Here is a 16,986-nt window from a genome sequence, read left to right as displayed (position 1 = left end):
ACGTCCTGAGAGCTGAGTCCATCGCAAGGACAGCTATCGTTTTCTCTTATTTTAAATCTATGAAGATATTTTCGAAAAGCACCATGACTTGAAAGCATTTGAGTCAGCTCGTAAGTCCGCCCAAAAGTATCCAATATCTCGGCATCTTTTATATTTTTGAAAAACAATTTCGTTATTTTGCCTGTATTACTTGATAAATATCTTTTGTTCCAAGTATCGTATGATGTTTCTTGTACTATTTTTTTAAATATATAATATGGGAATATGGTCATAGGTAGGGAGAGTTCTCATTTTGGAAGCTTTTTTCGCTAAATTATCCGCTCGCTCATTTTCCATGTTGCCATCGTGTGCTTTAATCCATGTCATTGCAATTTCGTTTTTTACATGTTTGGTATTTTTTTTCAGCAAGCTCTTTAATTTCGTAAATAATTGGATCTGTGGACTTTGGATCATTCAATCCTTGTAAGCTTGACATGCTGTCACTATGTAGCATAATTGCAGGATTTTTGGCATTTTTTAGTGTCCACTTCAAAGCTTCTCTTATAGCCACTAGTTCACTTTGGAAGACAGTACACTCATTTGCCAACTTTATTTGTCTTTTAGCAGTTTCAACTTTATTTTTAAAAATGACAAATGCTGCTCCGACTCGTCCTTCCATTTTACTGCCATCGGTAAAGATGTTTATTTCATACAAGTTGCTCGTGATTTAAGCATCAATAATTATATTTATTTTAATAGGAGTGGCTGGGTGTCGTAGATCTTTATAATCTATGCATCGCTGAATATTTCTATCCTCGGGAATGTCATTTACATATCCGTAACGTTTTGCATGATATATTTTAGATCTTTCAGTTATCGCAATATCTAAGGGCTTAGTACCAGCGATTACCAGTGATGCCTCGGTAGAAATAGTTCGGTATCCTTTTATAATTTGGATGGCAATCATTCTTTGTACACTGCTCAGCTTTTTAATGTTCTTCTTTTTCGTGACTGAATCACCCCATACACTTGCGCCGTAAACAGCAATTGGCGTTATTATATATTTGTATAATATCTGTAAAATCTCACTCTTTAGTCCCCAAGTAGCCCTGGCGGCTTGTGTTAGTTGTTTATAAATATTGTTAAGCTTATTACAAATGTGATCCAGATGTGCATTCCAGGCTAAATGGTCATCGAGAACCACACCTAAAACCTTAAAATTGGTGACATTTGCAATAGCAATATTGTTCATATAAAGAATTGGTGTCTGAAAGTTTTTTCTTCGCGTGATGAGCATACAATTTTTTTTTTCTGCAGCAAACGAAAGCTTGACTTTGGTTCCCCATTGACTGAGAATTTTAAGAACACTGTTGGCTTGAGACTCTGCATTTCTTAGGTCGTTGTCCGCTATGGCTATGAGTATGTCATCCGCAAAGGCATGCTTGTAAATTATATACCCTTCTAAAAGTTCCAAAGTTCTAACCTTCTACTACTACCATCGCGCCATTTCTCCGTAGGGGTAGGCAGAGAGAATGGACCGCCACACACGTCTATCATGGCATACATTCCTAGCTTCTTCATACATGCCCTTCGGTTCTGTCTGTTTTTGACATGACTAGACTAAAAATTTTGGTTTATCTAATCATGCCACGTCTTCCTTGGTCATCCACGTCTCACGTTACCATTCATTTTCGCCATATATACTTGTTTTACCATTCATTCTACGTGACCAAACCATCTCAAAGACCCTTTCTTAATCTTATCAATTATACTTGACTCAGATTTACACTCTCGCCTGATTTCATCATTCGTAACCATGTCATACATTGATTTCCCACACATTTGTTGAAGAGATTGCATTTCAATTGTGTTCACTCGGCTTTCATCCTTCCTCTGCCAGTTCCATGTTTCACTCACCCATAATAAAAATACGCCACAACTCATATGGTGGGAGTCACTCACCCTAGCGAATCATCGTGTAAAAAAAATTGTAACTTTCTTATTTTTCGACGTAAAATTCTACGATTATTGCCATCTATTGGAGAAAAAATAAACTTAACTAATGAAAAAAATACTTGATAAAACAGATTTCTATTAAAAAATATGAAATCAAATTTTTACAACTGTCAATATATAAATATATTTTTAAAACTCTCCTTGGTGAGTGTAAAATAAATAGAGTTTAAAGGATTAATCCATGGAAAAGTTTCAAAATAAAATTAAACTCTCACTCCAAAAACAGTAAACATTTACTTCATGATTGTCAGAACCTATAGTCCTTAAAATATAGCTTGATTAAAATGACAGCTGCCAAACTAATGTCACTAGTGATGGGAAATTACTGATCACTGATCATGTACCAATCAAATCAATTTCATCAGTTTTTTCATGCAAACATGAAACTCTGTTTCTGAAAATTGATATAAAAACGGAAAAACAAGCCAAAAAGCAAAAAAATAGTGTGTTTAAGACAATTATTCACCAAAAAATAAGACATTTGTACTTTTTTCATAAACAACATCAAATGAATTATTTTTTTATTTGATCGATTTACATTGATCAATTTGTCCCATCTCTAACATTTTTGCAAAATGATGTAACCTTGTAAGAACGTCGTTAATAATTAGGTTTATTTTAGTTTTAAAGCTGATTTTACATTAAACATTTAAGTTTGTAAGTGAAAATTCTTGATGGAAGTTCACTGTAATTTATTATACATATAAAAGACCAGTGATACTTTAATCCTTAAACTCATTAAAAAAACATTTTATCAACACATTAGTTAACCCAAAAAAAAAACGATAATGATCCTTAAGATAAAAATAACTTTATTTAATTTACTTTCATATAATTTTGAATTATTTATCCTTACCTCTGTTTTGTATAAATACATTGAGCTCCTTAATAAAGATACCAGTCTCGAAGATGTTGCGAAAGCGATGAAACCGGTCACTGGATATTCCAAATTTGTGGATTAAAGTATCACTCGTCTTTTATTTATATAATAAACTGATTTTATAAATTTGTGTTGATTTATATGCCAAGCATTGTATTAAAAAAATAATTAACATGCCAGATACAAATGATTTTTTGTGTGTCAATATTAATCACTCCTTAGACGTTACTACAAAGTTATGTCGTCACTTTTGCTGACAACTGTAATTCTTATCAAGCTATATTTTAAGTTGATTGATTGATTTGGTGTTTATTTTGTAGAACTCCATATTTAAACTTATAATTAGAAATCAAACACTGATTTGAGTCTACTGAATACTTTATTTTATTTTTACAAATGCTATAGTTCATAAGATTATTTTTATTTTCTACTTAAGTACCTTGAATTATATAACTATATAAGGACATTCAATCCAAATAATCTTCACATTCGTTTGAAAATGCCCTAATAAGGCGAAACAATTGTCACGAAGTTTTATTTTTATATGTTTATATTTGTAAAAATAAAATAAAGTATTCAGTAGACTCAAATCAGTGTTTGATTTCTAATTATAAGTTCTATATTTTAAGGACTATAATTTTAAATGCGTGTAGGTTTTATACACATTCTGGCAAGTGTTTAAAGTGCAAACATCTATTGGCGCAATCCTTTCGCCAGAATGTGTATAAGACTAAATAATTGGTTAAAAACATAATAAAACAAGTTGACTGAAATTGTGATTTGAAGCAATTATCCTAAACTTGATATGTATTCTCAATACAATCCTTATTCTGAAATGAAAAATGGTTTCTAGACATGCACATATTTGTAAAACATACGTTTCTTGTGATGTAAACATCTTTTTTCTCCGTATGATTACAAGTTCTATGGCAAAATTTAATAATCCTTAAGACCAAAATTACAAGACTGTACATAATTTTTTTAAATGCACCATTATTTATGATGATATTTTACAGGGCCGGCTGAGTGAATTTTTATCCCAAATGAGGATGCAAAGATGTCAAGCTACTACACAATCCTCTGAGCGATACTCTATGGACCAAGGTATTATTATCATTACACTGAACCATTTTACTTAAGTGTAGAGAAATCATAAAAGCCAAAAATTTGTAATTGAACTACCATTTTTTCGTGAAGTCAGGAGCTCAAATTAGTGAGTTCTCTTGACATCAAAAACGAGAACCCCGTACCCTAAAAAAATAAACCCGCTAAATATGGCTACCCGGAAACTGGAAATCTATCACAACACATAATTGATTCTAACTGAATATATTACGTTTCAAAGTACAGTAAAACCATTGTTTTGCGTTTTTTAAGGGAGTAACAAAAAAAGTGAGGAAATGAAAAATGTATGGAAAAATGAAATTGCATTAAAATATAATTATTGTACTAGACAATACTAAATATACTGCAGAGAAATTGTAAGAACTGTCATGATTGGGGATTATTCATACTTACCAATGATATAATTAAAAATATTTTGTATTTTTTCGAGCAATACTACAATGTTTTTTTTGTATATTGAATAAAAAAAATACATGTTTAAATAATTTAATCTAGGTATTTAACCTTAAAAACACGAAAATAAAATTTTGAATTTGCATAAAATGCATACAACAATTTTTTCCCTAATTATTGGGAAATTTTATTTATATGGTATCACTTTTTTTTGTATAGCACCACAAAATTTCAACTGTCATTTACATCGCGGCAAAACTGTTTCACACTTTTATGATAACTGTTGAAACTATCTCCTTTTCACATTATATTCATAGCATCAAATAATATTACTATTGCCAATTTTTTTAACTTTCTGCATTGCAATTTATTGATGTAAAGACTTTATTCTTCCTAAACACGCGTCAACCGCATGTCACTATTTAGTAAAATGTCAAAATTAGACACTCAAACAAAATGGTCAGTTACACTGCACCTACTTTGAATTTAGTTTGAGACAATAAGTTATATATAATTAAATAAAAGTGTATTTTTTTTGCAGGATCGCAAGGCGACATCAAACAGTTCCTGTCCATGCAACAGAAGGGCATGACCCACCTCATAGAAACAGTTCACAAAGACCTCGCTCACCTCAATCTCATTCAGGAAGGAATGGCGCGCGTAGTTCACGGAGCAGAGTGAGCCAGTTACATAAGTTAGCACCTTTAAGGAATTATTTAATGTTACAAAAACTGTGCTGTTCTGGGCGTTCATGTTTGACGCTATTAAGAGATCAGAGGTTCGCTCTCCCTTTACCACAATAAATCCCATTTTTGAACACAGTTATTTACGACAATGGCGTCAAAATATTTGTGGTAAAATCACCAGACTTCTATTGTTTTTATCCTTTGACTGTTGCGTTGTGTTCCAAAGTTAAGATTTACATAGCATTTAGTAGGAGCCTGTTGTCTATTTTTAAGGATTTTATCAACTCATCCATCAGTTCATTTTTAAATAAAGGTGTTTCAGAATGTTTTTCGTTTTTGATACTTAAAAAAATACCAGGATTAGTTCAAACTCGGTTTTATTTACTGTTGAATTATTTAAATGTGCACCATCCACTTCACAGTCATTTAGCCTGGCACTAAAATTTCCAATCACTCGCTGGAGCATCGCTCTTGAAACAGCGTTGATTTCTTCTTTGATTCTTTGCTTTAACACATTCAAGTTGGGTGGTAGCAGGTTGAATACTTTACTTTTTAAGTAGCCCCCATAGAAAAAAATCAGCAGGTATAAATCTGGACTCTGGTGGCTAGTTGATGTCTCCTCGGCGACTTATTACTCTTAAGGGAATAAATCGTGAAGAGCAGTTATCTTGTTATTTGCGACGTGGGAAGTGGCTCCATCTTGCCGGAAAAACGTTTGACGGTTGTAGCCAATCTGGTTATGCATTTCTGGAGTCATATGGTGATCGGAATTAACAATCTGAGTGTGACCATTAAGGTGGAGTGATTTCTAATTTTTCGGAATTTCAACATCTACCTATGCGGAAAAGATGTTTTATGGCCTGGAGATTAAGGGGAAAATAAGTAAAAAATAATTTTTACTCTAAAATTCGCCGCGAGACTTGAAATTTAGGTATTTTAGCATTTTCATGGTAAAATCAAAACAAAAATTTTGTAATAAAAAAAAAAGATTTTTTGTATTTTTATTTTTTTATTGCATAGATAAAATATAAACAAGATGGATACAAAAAAATTAAAAATATGGTATTAACGGCTTCAAAATTATAATATTTTGAAAAAACATATCAAAACTCATTTTCTTAGTAGTATTAAATTATGCTTTATTTAAACAAATTATAAGATAATTACGATTATATTTAAATTTTTTTATAAACAAAATACATAAAAGCAAAGGGAACAAAAAAAATATAGTTAAATGAGTAGTTTCTCAATTATTAAAAATGTTTTTCAAAAGTAATACAATATTACTCAAAAAAATATGTAAGGATTATTTGAACATTAATATGATAATTATAAAATATTTTTTGAGCAAAAAATATTTTAAAAAGTTAGAAAACATCATAGAAAAAACTTTTATGCAATAGATAAAAAAATAATTACACCGCAAGACAAATAAATTTACGAGTTCTCAAAAAAAACTAAAATTGACATATAATGAATTATTCTTGATATTTAATTAGTTTTTTTTTATATTGTTTGACATATGTGATGACTACTCGTTATTTCAAGGTTAAAATAAAAAATCTTACTCATGAATTGTACTTAGAAATTGCCATTATATATGTGTCGCCTACCTTCAAAATCCGCCAGATCCATATAAGTCGATTTTACAAAAAATGCAAAATTCTCTGGGTAACATTTATGTTTTAAAGATTTGTCTATCTTAAAATACAGTAATTTGAAATTAAGAATTTTGCCTTTTTCTTCTCGAAAATTCTTCAGTATTTAAAATAAAGATGTGTTAATTAAAAAATATATGTGGATGTAGCGGATATTGATATTCACTTTTGGATCTGGCGGGTTTTGTTAATCACAGTCAAGGATCTGGCGGATTTCGCAAGTAACTTAAAATTTGTCAATCATTGTCATTTCGGCTATACAGGTTGCTCCAAAATTATTTGTGTCATCAAAATAACAAGAAAAATTTAGTAGGTATCAATGTATTTAATTAGCAAAATAAAAGTACACAATATTTTATCAAAGAATATGGGTAAGGTATACAATATTAACCATAATAATCTAAAAGCAAAGGTAATATACACACATTTCTAGGTAAAATTAAAAATATTATGTAGTAACACATACAAAAACAAGTTTTACATTAGTATACAACTTTATACAAAATTTTCAGTTTCCACTAACGGGACGCATTCTATATCTTCATGTTGTGCGAAGTTTTCGTTCGTTTGTTCAACGTTCTTATAGAACTGTAAAGATGGTTGATTACGCCAATCTTCGCCATAGTGCTTGGTCAGCAATGTAATTACGTCCTTAATTTTTACTGGTGTAATTTTATTTCCCCTCCTTAATATTGAAGGCTCTAATTCACTACAAGTTTTTCCTTTTTTATTGACATACTTTGGTTGACAAAAGTCATGCTTGTAATTTTCTTCTCCTTGCACGCTCACATTTTGTCTTCCACGTTTCAGTAAAAATCTTTTAGTTTGGTTGAATTTGAAATGCCAAGATCCTGGTGGCTTAAATGCTCTAGAAGTTTCATCTTTCCAATTGTAAACATTAACGTCTTCTGTAAGATGATAAACCTTTCCATGTTTTCTGAATATATCAACATATATTTGAGGATCACAAATAATTGACATTTTTTTCGTTTCCTTTTCAATTTGGGCAAACACTCTATCAGGTGGTAAGAAAGAGTGTCCGACCATAGGAAAAATAATTTCTAAATTTGTGATTTGCGGTGGCGCATAAGATTGGAGCCATTTACTGCACATGCCAATAAGTGTACTATTTTTGTTTTGTCCGCCGCAGCCGTCTGCAAAAAGTCTTATTATTCTTTTATTATTACTTATTTCAATTGTTGATAATAAATGAAATACAGCGCTTGAAATTTGATTTGATGCCTTTGGGTTATCGGTTTCACTCCAATAATATGTGTGAACATTGTCCAGACAGCTTTTAGAAGTTCCAACAACAGCAGTAAAATTAAACAAGTTAATTTGCCTGCTAAAGTAGGCAGCTTGGTCTGGAAGTTTTGGCAATGGATTGTTTTTTTGGCAATCAAACGATATGGTTACAACTTCGTCCTCATTATTTCTCAGCATATCATAAAAAGCTTTTGCTTTTAGTGAGTGGATTCTTTTTTGAGTGATCAGTTCTTGTTTAATTGTCACATCAGTCTCACTTTTAATTCTGATGCTCAATTCAGAACAACGAGAGCAGGTGTCTTTTAAGGGTGACCCAAAACCAACATTATATTTTCTATTAAAAATCTTCCTAAAAAATGACTGTTTAACTTGTAAATCATGGTTTACTTCGTTAATCATAGTCCACAATTTGCGAATGCTTAGCTCTGGCGGTAAATATAATCTTACTAATGACTTAGTACGGCAATAATGTGGTTCAACTGCTTGCAAAGACTCGATAAATGTGTGAACGCTACGATGTCTTTGGATAAAAATATTCCTTTTTCTGTCTCCTCCCCTTTTTTCTTTTGCCAGGCTCCCGTTTCATTAAAAGAGCGTTGTAACACGCCAGTTACCCTATCTTTACCAACATTTAATATTTGCAAAAAGGCAGTTTTGCATATTCTTAATTGCTTGCGCGGATTAATGATTGTAATGTAATAATCAACACTCATGGTTTTAGGGCCTCTGGTTCCAGATTTTAGCCGAACTCTTTTACATTGTTTGGTACGGCAATGCTGTAATATATAATTATCCTGATCAATTTTATTGGCAGATTTATAAAAATTGCGATGCATTCTGGATACTTCTTGCATAGAAACAGTTAAACATTTAAATGTGTTATTATTTGCGTGTTTACACTTTGGCAGGCTAGGTAACTGTTTCGATGAATATCTGAAAAAAGATTGATTGTTCAATGTTTTGCTTCAGTTAAAAGTTTTGTTAGTTTAATTTTTTTTTAAATCCCTAATAAAGTTTTTATTAAGAAAACGCCATGTTGGTAATTATTCTAAAGGAGGAACATGCTGTATATAAATAACAAGCAATTTTTGACTCACCGATTCTGACGTTCCACTTCTCTTTTCCAGTTGTTTTTATTAACCAAACGTTTTCTAGCTTCCTCGGGAGGAACTTGGTGCACATTTTTTGTCAAATCAGACATTATTTTTACTAAAAATCCACAAATAAAGAGAGCACAAAACACTACTACGAGAGACAAACTGACAATGAAGCCATCTTAATTTTTGACCACGTGATCAAATATACCCGCTCTCTGATTGGCCGATATAGGTCTGAAGGCAAGTTACATGGATCTAGCGGAGTTTGAAATACAACGCTGTTTTTTAGTATTTTTTACGTGAAATCTAGAGGGGTTTGCAAGTATATTAGTATTTTAAACAATAAAATCCACAGTCAGCATTCCGGTAGAGTAAATACTTAATTATCTGATAAAACTGGATCTGGCGGATTTTGAAAGTAGGCGACACATATGTTGAAATAGGTTATGGGTGTGCCATCGGGAGGAGGCGCCCGCCTAGGTCCAGGAGTCTCGAAAAAATCATTTGTTGATTTAGAAAACACTTTTGTCGGAGGAATTTTGGCAAAAGTTGGTGTTTCTTCTGTTTCTGTAGATGAAGAGGAGGTAGAAGACTCACTTTCAATCCTCAATCTTTTTCTTCGATGCGTTATAATACTGCTATCATCACTATTTGTATCTGTCGTTTCACTCCCCGTAGAATCACTAGGAATCGAATCAACGTTCGAAATAATAGCACGTGACATGGTTATTTTTTTAAAATAATATAAAAAAACGATAAAAGTTATTTTTAAATGTATAAGAATGCACTCTCATTACAAATTACGCGCGAGGTTAGCGTACGTGCACTCCCGCGGAGCACCGAAAACACACTGAAACTCGCAGCGCTTTTGCGCTGCGCCGCAATTTTCGATACAAACGATCGCAGCGCTTTTGCGCCGCGTAGCATTCTAACGGATATTGTTCCAAAACACGCATTACAGCAGGACGTAATGAGAGCTATCTCGTTTGGCACGGATGCAACATTTTATGGGGCTTCAGTGCAAGAAACTCTTGAAATTCTCTTAATACACAAGATCGTTTTGGACTTGTACACTGATATAATTGAATACATCTCTCACGAGGCCTTCAGGTTCCCGGGGTAACTTTGTGCAGGCATACGATGCACATAAAGCAAAAGAATGGCAAATGCATTTCACAATTTATAGATTAGGTACATCTATGAGTAATCTGCTTGCTACAGAATTATGCTGACCCATCATTGCATTTGCTCCGTCCGCGGCAAATCCAACCATATTATTTTTATACGGGATACCATTCTCTGTAAATAATTTTACAAGATGTTCATATAGTTTTTCGCCAGTGGCATCTTGAACGGGTACCAGGCCAAAAAACGCATCTTTTATTTTCTTGTTCTTAAAATATCTTACGACAACACATAAAAGTTTAACACATCCCCTATCTGTACTTTCATCAATTAAAAGTGAGAATTTGCTGGTTTTCAAGTCGGCTATTAGGTTTTCTTTTTCTGTAGCACCGGTCACAGATTTTATAATAGCTGTTGTTTTCGTCCGACTACAAGCAAGTTCTTTTGCGATGGTGGAATCTTTACATATAGTTTTTATCAATTGAGGAAGGTGTTCCATAACATTCATGGAAATATTGTGTTCGGCAATAAAAGTTGCTAACAGAATTTCACCTCCCTTAACATCATCAGTAATATCACTTTTTTTGAAAAAATCTGTAACTGGCTTTTGAGCACTAGAGGAGCTAGGAACTGAGGCTAGGTTCATATGTGAAAACAGGTAAGCAGCATACCGCACAAGGTCATTTTTACCACCACCTCCAATAGCAAGATCTGTTAAACAGAACTTACAGTACGCATATTATTCACCCTTTTCACTTGTTTTTAACTAAGTCTTAAAATAATTCTCCAGCCAGCACTGATTAAAACGTTGTGTTTTACGCGACTTTTTGTCGAACATGATAAAAACTGAACACTCGGTCGCATGAACAAAATAGACATGTTTTGGGGAATCCCGCAGTACGCTGCGTAATGTTGCCATGACAAGATAAAATAGTACCCTACCCAATAATAAAAAACCCACCTACTAATTATCAAATGTTAATCATGCTCGAATCTATATATATATTTTTAATTCTTCTGTTTTATCATAGACTATGTCCAATTCCAAAAATCTGTATAAAACTTGAGTAAAATCTATCAACTGTAACGGCAGCCTAATACCTGTATGGATACAGATAAATCTGTATATATGGCAACACTGCACGCTAGCTCTGCCTCAGGCGATGGCGGGCCCTGTTTATTCACTTGCTCGTCCGACTTGAGCACTGACGTGTCAGTTTTTAGGTTCACTCACATTTTTCGCATTATTTTTGTCGATAATTCGGCCTCCGAACGCGACGCGGCCCAACGGTGTTTCACTTAAAATCATTCCGTCACTTCTAAACTCTGCCTGTTCCTTTCGCACTATCCAATGCGCATTGCCCAGGCCTATGAGTATCCGCGGTCGCACTGACACTGTACTTAAACTATTGTCCGAACTTCGTACCATGTGTGAGGAGCAAACATTCAAATAGTGATTTGTCCACCGGCTCGGATTGTTGGGTAAATGGAAAAAATGTATTACACCTGCCTATTATTTCTTATAGGTATTCTAGACAGATTTATTTCTTTAGAAATGCATAGGGAATACAGTTAAATACTAATATACCTGACACACACCTTTCAAATACATAAATTTTAAAATACTAGTTTGGACAAAACATGTTTTGCATGAAATTCGTGGACAAAACTTGTAACGTACGCGTTACCACGTTTTGCGCTGGCCCGTCGCCCGCGTCTGCGGCAGTCAGACTTCCCGGCGTAAACGGGAAGCCACCCTCCCAAGCCAACACACAAGGCTAGGTCGGGAGGTAGGAGCACGACTGCGCCGACCACACACGTCAACCTCAGTAGCCCTGAAAAGGACTTTCCACCCGGTCCAAGTGGTCTAAAGAGGCGAAGGCAGTCGGCGGGCAGAGCGGAGGCGAAGTCAAGATGGCGGGAGTACTTCAGGGTGGAGGCGAAAATAACAACACACGACTTTTCAGTTACAAGCGCGGAGCTCAACTAATTTACTATACAAAAGTGTACACGTTATAAACCCTCGCTCGCCACGCTCGGCAAATGGCTCCGTATCGCCGCGCCGATTGGCTCGAGGCGGCGCGGAGGGCACAACCCCCTCCACTCTCGGCCACTTACCGGCCGCGGACGACGTAAATACGGGCGCATTCCGCCCGTACGGGCCATTTGCTTGGAGCCATGACGAGCGACACAAAGCAATACAAACAAATAATATGAACACTTCATAACAATAAAATAGCACAAAACACATATACAACAAACAGTAATTCAATTTTACACAAATCCCTTTCTACATCTGCCCCGGTATTGCTATGACCAGACCCGAAAGTGATCAAATATCTTTATTAGAGGTCTAGCCCATAGCTAACAAATACCGGGGTACCTAGCTAGGACTTCTCACTTAAGCGCGTCCGATACACTCCCCCCATGCAGCTTGCCTTTACCAAGGGCCCCGTAGGACGCGCTGTTCTCCACATTTTCCCAGATCACTGGCGCTGGGCCGCGCCATCCTCGTAGGCGCGCCAGGAAGTTTTTGGGCCATCGACGCCGAACCATGTCCGTATGTCGGGCGATGCGCCCCGTAGCGATGTTTCTTCCGCCGGCTGGTAACACCATCGCTGGCCCTATGATTTCAAGCCTGCGATGGGCAACCGGTGACATCCTGAGCGAAGTATTGGCCTCAGCGGGCCGACCTTTAAGCGGAGGCTGCGGCTTGCTGAGCGCCTTCTCTTTTCGCCACTCCTCTTTCCATTGAAAGCGTGGCTTCCGACAGCGTAGCCCTGATCTCGCGAGATCCGTGCTCCCCCCGTCACAAGTCAGGTCGACGGGGATGTCCTCTGTACTCTTCTCAATTACACGCGAGTCCGCAGCGCGGCTCCGGATCATAGCGCCGACTCTCTTAGTGTCGGCGTGAACACATTTCACAAGTCCGCCTTTTCGGACTCGGCCCCGTGGTGAGCTGCTTGGCAGCTTCGCGGCGTGCACATCTGCAGCGCGCCTCCATTCACTGGCGATAACGCCCACAAAATTCACTTTGAGATTCTCATCTAAATCTCGCTCTGTTGCGCGCACATCAGTAACGCGGCTTCGCTCGGCGGTGGTGACTCCCGTAGAGTTCACGTCGAGGGTTCTCTCTGCCCTTTCTGGCAGTTCGGCCACACGCGTGTCTAAAGCGCGGCGCCGTTCAATCTCAAGATTGCACTTGGGATGCACAGTACCTCCATATGTAACTGCACCCAAGGCAGTTTCAACTGTCAATAGCCCATCGGCATGTAACACCGGTGGGCCCGTCGACATCATTAGAGTAGTGTAGTCCAAACCGATCAACATCTTCGGTCTGACCGTACTCTTATTCTGAAATGCACTGCTTGCATTCCTGTGTGGCAGGTTTATCGCTCTCATGGTGTGCGCATGAATGCCATATTCACAATTGTTCGCAACAATTGTTACTCCGACACGCTGTGAACGTAGCGTGTCTACTTTTCCATTCGCGCCGGCAATCCGGATAGTTTCACTATCTCCGGTGGCGCCAATAGTGCGCGCAACCTCTTCGTCGAGGAGAGTGACAGATGATCCCTCATCCAGAAGCGCGTGGATCTTAAGCACTCCACGCGGGCCCATCAAGTCTATCGGCACAACCTTGAAGGTAACCGGCACACCTGTCCATCTTGTCACTAACACATGTTCGCTTTGGCCGTTCACTGATTCATGTTCATGCACAGATCCATTGTCCGATCTTGCATCACTTCGACGCTGGTGGAGCGCTTGATGGTGACGTTCATTGCACTCGTTGCACTTAGCCTCCACGCAGCGGTTCGATTGGTGTCCTTTTTTCAAACACTGGTAACACACACCCATATTCCGTACCAACGCCCATCTCTCATTTGTCCTCCTCCGAAGAAACTTCTGACACTTTGGCATCTCATGCCCACTGGCTTCACAACACAAACATATTTTATCTTGAGTAAGAAATACGTGCCTTTCCTGTACGTACTTCCTCTCGACTCTCGGTGGTTCTGTGTTGATTCCGATGCAGCCTGCATTCGGAATCGCTCCGGTCAACTTCGCTAGCCACAGCGCTAAGTCCCGGGGGGTAGCTTTCTCCCGGATGTCCGCCCGCGACATGATCCACATCATGCGTTCAACGCGCGGCAGCTTCTGTGTCATCTCAGACAGTAACTTCGGAGATGAGAGATGAGTTCCGTCGAATCCTTCGACGGTCGAAACGACGTTTCTTATGGCCACTGCGTAATCCGTCAGAGCTTCCAGAGACGCGTTGTCAGCGAGCTTTGGGATCTTTCGGATCCGCTCCAGCACCCTGTCTACGACGATCTCGGGATGACCAAAGGCAGCTTCCAGCATCCGCATAATATCTTGCACATTATGCGGATCTACCAACATTGAAGACACTGTCGCCTTGGCCCGTCCTGACAGGGCTCTCTGTAGTCGGAGTATGTTCTCGGCATCCGAGAGACAACACATCTCTGTAGACTGGTCGAACTGAGCTTTGAATATTCGCCAGTCTAACGGATCACCGGAAAACTGAGGCAAGTCCCTTGCTCCGGTTTGCCTGGCCATAAACATCTGCCATTCTGGCTGTTGGTTGGTGTGTGTTATCACATGCTCGCCATTTGCACGTGGCGGCATGCGTTCTACAGGTTTCCCTGTCCAATCGCTAACTGGGTTACGCACTTCGTAGCAGTCTTGTTGCGATGTGTACGCCGCTCCGGAGTTGTCCGGCCCAGCGGCGTAGCTCTTAGAGACGGCCTCTCGTCCAGAGAAAGCAGCGTCTCTCAATTGGTGCCTCCCAACGGCACCATCTCGCACCTGGCCGCTGTCATCGTAGCGGCGCGGCGGAATTCTATACGCCGCTCCGGAGTTGTCCGGCCCAGCGGCGTAGCTTGTAGAGGCGCCTTCTCGTCCAGAGAAGGCTGCATCTTCCAGTGGGTGCCTCCCAACGGCACCGTCCCTCACACGGCCGCTGTCAGCGTAGCGGATCGGAGGAAGTGTGTACGCCGCTCCGGAGTTGTCCGGACCAGCGGCGTAGCTTGCAGAGGCAGCCTCTTGTTCAAAGACGGCTGCATCTCTCAGTTGGCGCCTTCCAATAGCGCCATCCCTCACACGGCCGCTGTCAGCGTAGCGGCTCGGAGGTAGTGTGTACGCCGCTCCGGAGTTGTCCGGCCCAGCGGCGTAGCTCGTAGAGGCTGCGTCTCGTTCAGAGAAGGCAGCGTCTCCCAGTTGGCGCCTTCCAATGGCACCGTCCCTCACAAGGCCGCTGTCAGCGTAGCGGCTCGGAGGTAGTGTGTACGGCGCTCCGGATTTGTCCGGCCTAGCGGCGTAGCTCGTAGAGGCAGTCTCTCGTTCAAAGACGGCTGCATCTCCCAGTTGGCGCCTTCCAATGGCGCCGTCCCTCACACGGCCGCTGTCAACGTAGCGGCTCGGAGGTGGTGTGTACGCCGCTCCGGAGTTGTCCGGCTCAGCGGCGTAGCTTGTAGAGGCGGCCTCTCGTTCAGAGAAGGCGGCATCTCTTCTCTCAGTTGCGGATGTCTGAAGCATGGCAGGTCCTCTTCTGACATCCTCCCTCGCGTTGGCGGCTCTCAATGAGGCAACAAGCTCCTCCAACGCGGCCACTTCTCTTCGGTGATGTTCATCACGCTCTTCCCTCTGGCGGCGTAGCGTCGTAGCAGATACGGCACGTCCCGAAGCGGAAGATTCTCCATCCGTATCCCGTTGTCCCTCTTGGTGACCCTCCAGGCGGCTTTGTAAGGGCTCCTCCTGGCGCACTTCTAGGGAATCCTCTTCGCGTCCCTCTTCATGTTCCATGCCGGCGTCACGTCGCGTACCCGACCGCGTCGATACTGGCGACCGATTAACTGGCATTATGACTGGAGACTTTTAGGCGACGATCCTTAGCTCGAAGGACCAATGTAACGTACGCGTTACCACGTTTTGCGCTGGCCCGTCGCCCGCGTCTGAGGCAGTCAGACTTCCCGGCGTAAACGGGAAGCCACCCTCCCAAGCCAACACACAAGGCTAGGTCGGGAGGTAGGAGCACGACTGCGCCGACCATACACGTCAACCTCAGTAGCCCTGAAAAAGACTTTCCACCCGGTCCAAGTGGTCTAAAGAGGCGAAGGCAGTCGGCGGGCAGAGCGGAGGCGAAGGCAAGATGGCGGGAGTACTTCAGGGTGGAGGCGAAAATAACAACACACGACTTTTCAGTTACAAGCGCGGAGCTCAACTAATTTACTATCCCAAAGTGTACACGTTATAAACCCTCGCTCGCCACGCTCGGCAAATGGCTCCGTATCGCCGCGCCGATTGGCTCGAGGCGGCGCGGAGGGCACAACCCCCTCCACTCTTGGCCACTTTCCGGCCGCGGACGACGTAAATACGGGCGCATTCCGCCCGTACGGGCCATTTGCTTGGAGCCATGACGAGCGACACAAAGCAATACAAACAAATAATATGAACACTTCATAACAATAAAATAGCACAAAACACATATACAACAAACAGTAATTCAATTTTACACAAATCCCTTTCTACATCTGCCCCGGTATTGCTATGACCAGACCCGAAAGTGATCAAATATATTTATTAGAGGTCTAGCCCATAGCTAACAAATACCGGGGTACCTAGCTAGGACTTCTCACTTAAGCGCGTCCGATACAAAACTCTTTTTGAATGTGCAGGCCCTGGACAAAACTTAGTTTGAATGAAAACCATACAGTATCATTAATCATTTTTTATTAATTGTA

The 16,986-nt window shown here is 39.6% G+C and overlaps 1 protein-coding gene across 1 annotated transcript in view; it reads left to right on the top strand.

Moving 5' to 3' along the window:
* Positions 1-5,407, top strand: part of Nup54 (nuclear pore complex protein Nup54) — a 34,003-nt gene extending 28,596 nt beyond the window's left edge. The window contains exons 12-13 of the mRNA XM_088224947.1: positions 3,892-3,979; positions 4,935-5,407. Coding sequence (XP_088081073.1) covers positions 3,892-3,979; positions 4,935-5,074 — 228 coding nt within the window. The 3' untranslated portion in view covers positions 5,075-5,407. The remainder of the gene's footprint in view (positions 1-3,891; positions 3,980-4,934) is intronic.
* Positions 5,408-16,986: the final 11,579 nt, after the last annotated feature.

Source organism: Micrasema longulum, unplaced genomic scaffold (assembly GCF_059751315.1).
Source record: "Micrasema longulum isolate JH-2025_06_02 unplaced genomic scaffold, ASM5975131v1 h1tg000034l, whole genome shotgun sequence".
NCBI classification, from domain to species: domain Eukaryota; kingdom Metazoa; phylum Arthropoda; class Insecta; order Trichoptera; family Brachycentridae; genus Micrasema; species Micrasema longulum.
This window is presented reverse-complemented; position numbering and strand designations above follow the sequence as displayed.